Below are 11,594 nucleotides of genomic sequence, written 5' to 3' on the forward strand. Positions count from 1 at the left end.
GGTGAGGCAGGCACCTTTCCTGTCCTGTCTTCAGAAGCTCGCCTAACTTGTTGTTAAACCTGCTCAGTAGTGTATTTATTACAGAGGGCAGTTTGGGAACCTGACTTCGTTAATCATCCTTTAGATCACAGATATCCTTCCCCGAATATCTTTTTTTCCTTCCGTACTTCTCTGAATCATAGCAGCAGATTTTCAGTGTATTCTCATAGTGTTGTTTTTCTCAAAGCGTAATTCTACGGTTCTTCACTGCTGAGTCTGGTGCCCTTTGTGTAGTGTTCAAGGAGGTTTGAAGTTTACCTACATGCTTTGTACCTAGGAGACTACAAAGCCCTCTCTCCTCCACTAGTAGCATTTATGTTTCATTGTTGACTTAGCATTTTGGCTGAAATGAATTTTAAAATGAAGACAGTGACCAGCCAGCAGCATTTTTTGTTCACTGTTTTTGTGGCTATGGAGGAAGAGCTCAGGGTTCTAGTTCTGTTGGCCATTTTAACCATGTCATTAAAGCATGGGAATCCCCCCCATATTCATGTTGCTCAACTTTAAAATGGGCAGATGGAGTCACAAGTTGTGGCAGTCATTGCTAAGTTCTCTTGATATGTCTGTTATTACTGAAGGAACACTCTAGAAGAATTTATGACCTTCTTGCCCAATTGGCTTTTTTCTCAAACTCATTTCATATTGATTACCCAATTTTAATTATTTTACTTCTACATATTTGATTCTTTAATTTTGCACATAAAAACAACCTTTATGCTAACAAAAAGTGTTTATAACGCAAGGCTATGCATTAAAAATATATTAGATTTGGCCTGACCTGTGGTAGTACAGTGGATACAGTGAATAGAGTGTCAGCCTGGAATGCCAAGGTCGCCGGTTTGAAACCCTGGGCTTGCCTGGCCAAGGCACCTATGAGAAGCAACTATGAGTTGATGCTTTCTGCTCCATGCCCCCTCCTATCTCTAAAAGTTAATAAATAAAAAATCCTTATATATATATTCGATTTTATTCATTCAGTAAATACCTTGAGCAGTATTCCAGAGAATTACTACAAAGATGAAAATGCACTTAAGTCTCTAGCTTTAAGATGAATGGAGAGTTATACAAGATACAATGGACATAGCTGGGAAGTTGGATTTGGAGAGCTAAGGATAAACAAATCCTGTTTTAAAACTCCTGCTGTGTCCTGTCATGATGAAGGGCAGTGCCTGTCATACACCAGCAACGAGAAACTTGCACAACTGTCTTTATTATCACAAGGACTGCATACTCTGCCCTCTCACACTTAGCATCTTAGGGAAATAATATAGAACACTTTACTAATAGCCCATCTTACACTCTTTTTAAGATGATTATTTTTGGACTTGATCACAAAGTCCAGATTTTATAAATTATTTGCACAGTAAATTCTCCATACCTGAAAAATCCCAGCCAGTTCAGATAAACAGGGATTTCTCCAGAGCCTCTGCTCTGTCCCAGTCACCATTGCTGGGTATTTGAGATAAAAAATGAGTAAGATCTAATCCCCACCTTCAGGGCAATAGAGCCCAATTTTCTCTTCTAGTCCTCATGAAATAAGGGTTTATCAGAGCTTCTTATCCATCATCCACCATACCAGTGAGTTTACTCTTTACAAAAGCAAAATTACTTTTCTCTTCCGCAGTGACTTCTTCTTTGCAGCCTACTATCCTGATTCAGTAATCCTGAGGATGTCTGACAAGCTACCTTCTCATGCAAATGAATAATGGAATCTCTTGATTCAAGGCAATGATTGGGTGTCAGTTAATAGCTTTTGGATACTTACATGCTTCTGCCAGTTTTGCTTAGAGATTAAAAGTGCAAGAGCTCTTTGTCCATAGGAGACTTACAGGGGCTGAATGGGGAAGAAACAGAATGCCACTTTATCTCATATCTTTTTCCTTATTTTCTTGATAAAATGAGAGTTTAATAATATTTGCCACAGTACTACAAGTAACATAATGGGCAATGAAAACGAAAGTTTAAAACTGCTGGGGAGGGCTAGGTGTGGAGGTTGGAGGGATTGAGCAAACAAGATTTTTAAAAAAGAAAAGAAAAAATAAAATATTTTCCAAACTTAAAAAAAAACAACTGTCTTTATTAAAACAATCTTATAATGTTTTTTAAAACTTTCATTCCCCAAGACCAGGATTGATCAATCTGGAATCCATGGATGGGCTTTTCGGGGAGCTGGGGACACACCCATTCCCTGAAAATGCCTGCCAATTGTGTGTGCCCCCCAGCACCTGTCTGGTGGAAAGCGTCTGTCCATGTCTTTATGTCTGATTACATGAACTCATTTTTCTTAATAAGTTTAACCACTGCATTGAGCAAGTTGAATGACCTCCAACCTGTTGTTTCTAGGGTTGGGGAGCAGAATACCACCGCCAGGATGTTACTAGCACCCCCTGCTGGATTGAGATCCATCTGCATGGCCCCCTCCAGTGGCTGGATAAAGTTCTCACTCAGATGGGTTCGCCTCATAATCCCATTTCATCTGTATCTTAAACGGCCTCGGGCTTCTGCCTCTTGAAAACTATTGAGCCTTGCATGTACTTGAAGGATGGATGAGTCAGATGCGATTGAGGACTGACAAAGGAGCTTTGAAAATACTTGACCTCTGTGACCAACTGTTGGATTCAGAATTTAAAAAAACAAAAACAAACAAACAAAAAACTCTTGGTAACATACGGTTGATATCGAAAATCTGTTTAGTTTACATTCTGTTGTAAAAAATTTCCTAAAATGCATACGTTTAGCAGGACTCTGTGTATAGCTAAAGGAGAGATGGCCACGCCAGGGACACATTGTCTGTTGGAAAAAATGGTCCTAAGAGATTCTTTTGTGTTTGGCACTTTAAGGTCATCGTTTGGCAGAAGTTTAGCATTAATAGTTTTTCTGAAGTGTGTTTTTATCAGGTTCAGAGCCCATGTGGAGTCTTTTCATGGGTTTTCATAATATTTTAAAACTATTTGTTTAGTAATGGTTTTTGTTTGTTTTTTAAGTAAAGGTTAATCTTGATATACATAGTAATCTTTCTAAAATTGTATGCTGACCATACTGCTGTCAGAATAATATTAGGTGTATGCTCTTTGCTAAATATATATGTACAGAATATTTGGAAGCTAAGAATTGATTAGAGTAGTGGATTTAGGAGTATTGGAGGGGGTGGGGGTGAGGGACATAACGACAGATGTAGAATATACTGTAAAAATTCAGTTTGTCGCTTTAAAGAATCAAACTGATGTCTGAATTTTGCTGTGTTTCAATTTTTTAGAGATTTTATCCTTTTTATTTTTGACATCTTTTTCATTTGCTCCAGAAAACAGTTATGCAGCTGGTTGATTCATAGAACTGTGAGAGCAAATGAATAATTCCTGCTATTCTGAAATTGACTGCAAAAATGTTTCAACACCAATCGTATGAAGTGCTTAAATTTTATAAGCAGTTTTTATGGAGTTTACAATACAGAAATAGGCTTTAATTTTCAACTGAATCGTTTGCCAAACTGTTAAATATTTGAAGGACTTAAAGAACATCCCAGTTTAAATCCATTTCAAACCTTTTCAATTTTTTAGTACTATGTTTGGTTTTATTTTCCTTCTGCTAATCTTTTATATTCACTTATGCTCTCATACATTAATTACTTTTATTCCCAAACTAGTGGGTTTTCTCTACTGGAAATTTTAAATAAACCTGTCATTATTGCATACTTTGATTAAAAATTTGTTGTTTCCTTTCTTTGCACACTAGATTTATGATCCATAGATTCGCTATGTTTTTGAGGGGTTTTTCTCTGATATTTTTTGCCAAATGTAACAAACTAAATTACTGACACAGAGACAGGGATAAAGTTGTGAGGATAGCAGAATTACTTTAAATCAGAAAAGACAAGACATGTGGAACTTTAAAAAAAATTACAAGACAAACTAGCAAGATCTGGAATTCCTGATCTTAAACACATCTACTTTTTTTCTGTGAGGCACTACAGCAGCATCAGTTACTGGTGGATACCATGTGGTCGACCAGAAGAATCCCTGATTCCTAAACTTCAGATGAGATGCAGAGGTGACTGTGGAAGGATGTCATATCCAGGAAGGAATGGGAACTGAAACTGCAACATGACAAAATGGTTACAGCAGCTCCTCAAGGCCAGCGTCACTTTATTATAAAGTTGATACGATGCCATGGGAACTTAGCTCTTGTTTATGGCAATTAACCTCTGGCAAGATTGGTTTCATTATATTTTGTTTCACTTGAAGTCACAGGACTTACGGACATTAAGTGAGGACTTACGGTACTTTCGCAATGTACTTGGCCTTGGGATCCTCTGTGTCCCATCCCCCACCTTCCCCTCCTCCCCCCTCGCCCAAACAAAGTTTGCCCACAGAGGATGCAGATTTGAGGAGACTTACTAGATTCTTCTTTGGTCAAATAGACACCACTTTTTCTCCTTTACATTTTTCTGCCTCTACCCCAGAGTTATTACCAACCCCACCTAGTCCCCAAACTATGACTCAGCAGAAATGCCTACTGCATCTTGCTGTCTCCAAAAACATCATGGTTCAAATGGAGAAAACCCTAAATGGAAGACCAACATTATAGCACACTCGTGTCGGTCTTTGCTGGATTACTTAGCTTCTGGGAACCTCTGTTTATTCCTCTGTAAAATAGAGATGATACTGTACTCCTACCACAAAGTCGAGGTAGGAGCTACTAGAAGAAAAACGTGTGAAACTACCTTGGAAACATAAGTACCTGAGTATAGGGTCATAAGTATAAGGGTCACTGTTTTCTTTCTTTTTTTTTTTTAAATATTTTATTTATTGATTGATTTTTAGAGAGGGGGAGAGAGAGAGAAGGGGGAGGAGCAGGAAGCATCAACTCCCATATGTGCCTTGACCAGGCAAGCCCAAGGTTCCGAACCAGCAACCTCAGTGTTCCAGGTTGACGCTTTATCCCACTGTGCCACCACAGGTCAGGCGGGTCACTGTTTTCTTGAGCCGTCCCCTGTACCACCTGTACTCTGCTGTCCCACCTACCTGCTCGGTCATTCCCGGCGCAGGGGATCTGGTTCGATGATGGCAATTGATGAGATATAATAAAAGAAGATCAATAAATTATAACTATCAGACTTCAGCAATGAGAGGTAACTGGAAATTGTCTAAAAATAAAGAGGTAGGCCCTGGCTGGTTGGCTCAGTGGTAGAGCGTCGGCCTGGCATGCAGGAGTCCCGGGTTCGATTCCCGGCCAGGGCACACAGGAGAAGCACCCATCTGCTTCTCCACCCCTCCCCCTCTCCTTCCTCTCTGTCTCTCTCTTCCCCTCCTGCAGCCAAGGCTCCATTGGAGCAAAGTTGGCCAGAACGCTGAGGATGGCTCTGTGGCCTCTGCCTCAGGCACTAGAATGGCTCTGGTTGCAACAGAGCGACGCCCCAGATGGGCGGAGCATCGCCCCCTGGTGGGCGTGCCAGGTGGATCCCAGTTGGGCACATGTGGGAGTCTGTCTGACTGCCTCCCCATTTCCAACTTCAGAAAAACACAAAAAAGAAAAAAAATTAAGTCACATCAAGATTTCTCACCCTTTTCCTAGTGATGGGACAGGAGCGCCAGCTGTAAACTGGGTATAGCAGTGCTGGGAGCTTGGAAACTTACCAGATACAACCCCAAGATCATCCAGTAGATTGAAGCCTACTAGATTGGGGCCTTCGGATCTTGCAGCATGGTACACAGACCAGCTCAAGGGCAATTATTTGTATTTTTAGTAAAATCTTAGTGAAGACCATTGTCATCGGCCATCGGAGGCTATTAAGTCTCCTGGAAGTTTTCAATTAAAGGAATGAAAAAGTGCAATTATTTGTTTGGATTTGTAGGGGGGGATTTTAAGCTAGTTCAAACAAAACAAAGCAATGTGAGTATTTCATAGACATATCAGCCACTAAGAAATGACAGGATGATTAGAAGTGGAGGTGCTGTAGCTGCCACGGTCTCACTTGGTCAGTTAGTAGTATTTGACCTCCAGCAAGCTTCTTAACTTTTCTGCACCTGTTTCCGCATCTGTAAAAACCGAGGCAATAAAGCCTATCTTGTGAGATAACCTCATGTAGATAATTTCTATAATTTTAACCGAAACAATACTTGCTTACTAAAGATTTTTGAAGTAAGTCCAAGAAAAGCAAAAAGAAACTAGAAGTCACCTGTATCAACCCTTGACAATGAAACTAGTTTATTCTTGAACTAGGTGATTATGACAACTTGGCATTGAGACATTGAGCATGCTGTAGAAAATCCAGGTCCAAAGGTTGGTCTTGTTTGCTCTGCTTGTCAAGCAGCTGTTGGCACCAATCCTGTACCAGCTACTGTGCGAGGTGATAAAAGTGACGAGGTCCTCAGACCTGCCCTCAAGGAGTCTGCACTCTAATGAGGGCAGTGACACAGTGCTATGTCAGCAAGGGCACAGAAGGGAACATAACCTGGACGGGAAGAGTAAGGGAAGACTTCCCAGAGGAGATGGTGCATCAGAGCTGAGTGCTAGGGTGCTAACTAGGCATTTCCCAGGCAGGGGAAGGGAAGAAGAAGGGAAGGGGAAGGTGAGTTCGGGGCAGAATGTGGGAGAGCCTGGCACATCTGGGTACAGTAATGCTGTGTACCTAGCATGTAGGGCAGGGGTCGGAAACCCACGGCTCATGAGCCAGATGTGGCTCTTTTGATGGCTGCATCTGGCTCGCAGACAAATCTTTAATTAAAAAAATAATGTTAAAAATATAAAATGTTCTCATGTATTACAGTCCATTCATTTCCTACCGCTCATGTTCATGGTTGCGGGTGGCTGGAACCAATCACAGCTGTCTTTGGGACAACACCAAATTTTTATTGGATAATGCGTAATGTACATGGGTCGTTGTATGGTTCTCACGGAATTACATTTTAAGATATGTGGCGTTCATGGCTCTCTCAGCCAAAAAGGTTCCCGACCCCTGGTGTAGGGCAACTAACCATGATGGTGAATCAGAGACTGGACAGGTAGGGAAGGGCCAGGTCATTAAAGATCTTGTTTATACTAGGGAACGGGATTTTGTTTTCTTTTCCCTAGGATTGTGGGTCCCAACCTAGAAATTTTTTAGGTCACCAGGGATCAACCAGTCCAGGCTCCAGCAGCTAACAAAGTCAGAAAGACTCTTAGACACCAAGGGAAGAGCTCCAGCAAGGAGGGGCTGATGAGCAAGGTAAAGGGCACGAGACTGAAAAGGATGAGAACTCAGAAAAGGCTTTTACCCTTGGTCATTAGGAAGTCTTTGGTGACCTGAAAAGTTTTTTTGTGGGGGGGTGATTTGGGGAGGGAGGATTGGAGAGTCGGGCGATGATCATTTAATTCTAGAAGAGGGGGTCGGTGAGGAGGAGACAGGGAGCACACAGGTGGTGGAGAGCTGCGTGGACAGGACCAAAGGTGGGGTCAGAATGAAGAGGATGTGCACCCCCCCGCCACCATGAGGCCACCCGTTATAGGGGGCTGAGGCCCAAGGACAGTGGAAAGGTCAGAGCAGTGGCTGCGAAGAGCGGGATCCGCTAGCATTCAGCTTGGGCACTGTGGAGCGCACCAATGATGGCTGAGCTCAGATGAGGCGGCCCCGAAGTAGATCCGATCTACATGGAATTGGGGGACGGGACAGGGTCAGAGAAGAATGTGGAAGTCCTAGAGTTGAGGATTGGCAGCACAGCCCTGGGGAAATTCTAGGGGACTAATTACCATCATTGGAAGAAAGGTCTATGTGGTCCAGGTGAAGAAGTGAAGGAGGGACAAGAAGACAAATGGGAGCCGCAGGGAAGCTAAGCTGAGGGCCACGTGCGCATTCAGTGTGCACAACCAACGCCATCTCTCTCTGCTTTGCTCAGAGAAATGTCCAGTTCCCAAAAACCTGTGGTTTATGCTGGCTTCATCACTCTCCAGCTGTGTCATCTGAGGCAACTAACAATTTCTGAGCTTTAGTGTCATTACTTGTAAAGTGGAAAAAACACAACCACGCTCTCATAGGGCGTGTGACGGTGTGATGCACACTAAATATTTGGCACAGAGCCAGGCACACAGTAAGCACTTAATAGTGGCTCGGTTATGATGATGATGACTGAGAGGGCTTCATAAATATTGGCCTCGTGAGATTTCAATAAGACAGAGGTGGTAGGGTTCTCAGTATCTTTGGGATATAGTAGATGGTTCAAAACCCAGTAAGAATTTCTGGGTATAATAAGCATTATAGTAAGGTGTAGCATAGCCGATATTAATAAAACATAAATCTTACCCATTTTTCCCTGAGGCTTCCAACAAGAGTCCCATCTGTGGCTTCTTGACTGAAGACTCTAGGTATGACTGTATTACAAGTTTTATTTTATTTACTAAATAATTGTGCATTTCAGAGTGATTTTAAGTACTGATTTTCATTGACATTACTCCCTAAGCCACCTCTAATTTATAGACTAGCTGCTCGTTAGGACATCTCTTATCCTTGTGATTCCCATTCCCAGTATTAAAGTAATTTCTGCCCTGGCCGGATCGTTCAATGGATGGAGCATTGACCCAGCATGCCAGAGGTCGTGGGTTTGGCTCCCAGTCGGATCACATACAAGAGGCAACCAATGAGTGCCCAGCTAGATGGAGCAGCTGAGTGGAACAGCAAGTTGATGCCCCCCTCTGCCTCTCTCAGGTCAATGGAAAGGTTAAAAATAAATAAATTCTTGATTCCCGGTTCCACCCTGGGTTGCTCTACCTTGGATGTTTGCCACACCTAATCTCAGACCAGGACGAACTCCCGACACCTGTCTTAGAGCGCTGCTAATTCCAAAGGGTTCTAGCTGTTCTGCAGTTCCTTCTTTCACACACAGTTGACTTCTTCTGCGGGAAGGACACCCCACCAGAGAGCCTCAGCCTGTGCATGCCTTCGCCACAGCGTTAGCTATTGTCTCTCCATGTAATTCCACATTCCAAGTTCTTGTTTATCCCTGTGTAGGCAAGGGTGTGTTTGGGTCGTGTAATTTTCTCTCCTGTGGTCGGGACACGGAGAGCTCCTGTCCTGCCTCTGGAAGTGTGTGATGTCTAACTGGGTGACCTGGCAGCCAGTCTGCCCTGGGCGTCTGCCTAAGTACACAGCAGATTCTACCACTACCAGTCACCGTATATTAATAACTCCTTTGTATCTAGTAAAGCTGCTAACTCACATCCCGACAGTTTTCCTACTCCACCCCTGCACTTGCCTAAATATATTTAGAAACTTCAATTAGCGCCGGTCCTTTTGAGAGGAAAGAGACAAGAAAAGCCAATTTAACCTTTATAGGATATGTAATTCTACTTAAGCATGAGGTGTTAAATGCAACACCACTAAGAAATGTCTCTGATGCCAATCCCCATGTGACAAACACTTTAAAATTTGAACCATAGAGATGCCTATCCATACTCGGCCATAAAAAAAGAATGAAATCTTACACTCTTTGTGACCGTATGGATGGACCTAGAGGGTGTTTGTTGTACTAAGTGAAAACTATCAAAGAAAGACAAATGCCACATGATTTCACTTATATGTGGAATTTAAAGACCAATATAAACAAACAAAACAGGAACAGACTCCTAGATACAGAGAGCAGATTGATGGTTGCCAGAGGGGAGGGGTTTGGGGCCAGGGTGAAAAGGCTGGAGCATTTGAGAAGTACAGATTGGCAGTTACAACGTAGTCCTGGAGATGTAAGTACAGCATAGGGAATCGAGCCAATGATGTTGTAAAAACGACGTACAGTGCCATGTAGGTACTGGATACATCGGAGGGACACTTTGTAAGGTATATATGACTGTCTAACCACTATGCTGTACACCTGAAACTAATATCAAATAATACTGAATTTAAACTGTAATTGAATAATAATACTTGTAATAATAATAAATCCCAATGGATTGTGACTTTGATCTATCTTTAAAAAGAGTGGAGGGTTTCTATCTATATTCCAGACTCTAGCTTCTGTTTTTTCAGGAGACTGGGATCAAGATGAAGTAAGAAAGTCAGAGACCTACACCCAGAATCTGGCCCCTGCACTCCCTGCTGATCCCTGAGACATTCTCCAGTCCCCGTAAGGCTGGATTTTCTCTCTGTAAAATGGGAGACATATTCTTCAGGTATGTTATGAAAATTAGCAACTATTATGTAAAGTGCTACTTGTCATACCTGTTACCTGAGTCAGTGCCCAATAAATAGTTGCCATTATTATGTTTAGTTAAACTGGCAGGGTAATTTATTTTTTAATTTATATATGTCTAGGCCCTGACCAGTTAGCTCAGAGCATCATCCTGAAACGCTAAGGTTGCAGGTTCGATCCTTGGTCAGGGCATATATGAGAAGCAACCAGTGAGCTCACAACTAAAGTGGAACAACAAACGAATATTTCCTTCTCTCTCTCTGCCCCTTCCTCTCTCTGTCTCTCTAAAATCAATCAATAAAATAAAAAAATATTTTATATATGTCTATTTGAAAATTTATTCTAACTGCCTTCAAATTCAAAAACATTTAAGTTGTTTGGTATGAAAGTTATATCTCAATAAAGCTGTAAAAACAAACAGGCTTTTAAAATTTAGAGAATGGAATCTATTAAATTCCCTTAGAACAAACAAAAATGATTTTTAAACTGAAAAATCTCAATGCCTGTTTTGAAGGTAACCAATAAATTTTGATTAATGGACTTCATCTGTAATTTGTCATGAGAACACTATGTGGCCTGTCCTTAATCCAAACATTAATTACTACTTTTGTATTGTTAAGATTCTTATGATAATCATACTCTATGCATTGGGAAATAATTTGAAATTCATGAAAAAGTACGTCCTCATGTTTTGATAAATGAGTACAATTAGTTCCAATTTTTTGGTTCATAAGCCAAAACCCAGTGTCATCAATCATTAAATATTCCCATTAAAATGAATGTAAAAATCTTAGTGTTTCTCTTAATGGCATAATGACTAGAGTGCCTCACTTAATGGTGCTGGAAGCCGGCTAGGCTCTCTCTTGCCGCCCTTCTCTTTCCCACGCTCCTCCTCTGCCGAGATGACCTCCTCCATTCTCCAATCCATGGAATGAAAGAGTGAATGAGGTGAGGCCAGGTAAAGCATCTTGGTGACACTTTAAATATGATTCATAATTCTAGAACACAAAACTGTAAAGTGTTGCTTTATCAAATAGAATGTTTGGGTATTTGAACCAATATGGTGGTGTGAATGGCCATTTCAGAGACTGCAGATTAGTGCTGACTGAAAGTCACATTCACAGTATTTGACAAGCTCTTCTTTTCTGATGAGGTGTGGTATTTCTTTTTTATTATTATTAATTTTAAGTGAGAGGCAGGGAAGCAGACAGACTCCCACATGTGCCCCAACTGAGATCCACCCAGCAAGCCCCCTATGGGGCGATGCTCTGCCCATCTGGGGCCACTGCTCCATTGCTCAGCAACCGAGCTATTTTTAGAGCCTGAGGTGAGCCCATGGAGTCAACCTTAGCACCCAGGGCCAACTCGCTCAAACCGTTTGAGCCCTGACTGTGGGAGGAG

General features: G+C 41.7%; 1 protein-coding gene across 5 annotated transcripts in view; it reads left to right on the forward strand.

The window, feature by feature from the left end:
- SMAD1 (SMAD family member 1) overlaps nt 1-2,739 on the forward strand; it is a 72,122-nt gene extending 69,383 nt beyond the window's left edge. For all 5 annotated transcript variants that reach the window (XM_066385977.1, XM_066385961.1, XM_066385997.1 and 2 more), the window contains exon 7: nt 2,383-2,739. In XM_066385977.1, coding sequence (XP_066242074.1) covers nt 2,383-2,526 — 144 coding nt within the window. In that variant the 3' untranslated portion in view covers nt 2,527-2,739. The remainder of the gene's footprint in view (nt 1-2,382) is intronic.
- The last annotated feature ends 8,855 nt before the right edge of the window (nt 2,740-11,594 follow it).

The sequence above is a fragment of the Saccopteryx leptura genome, chromosome 1 (genome assembly GCF_036850995.1).
Source record: "Saccopteryx leptura isolate mSacLep1 chromosome 1, mSacLep1_pri_phased_curated, whole genome shotgun sequence".
NCBI classification, from domain to species: Eukaryota; Metazoa; Chordata; class Mammalia; order Chiroptera; family Emballonuridae; genus Saccopteryx; species Saccopteryx leptura.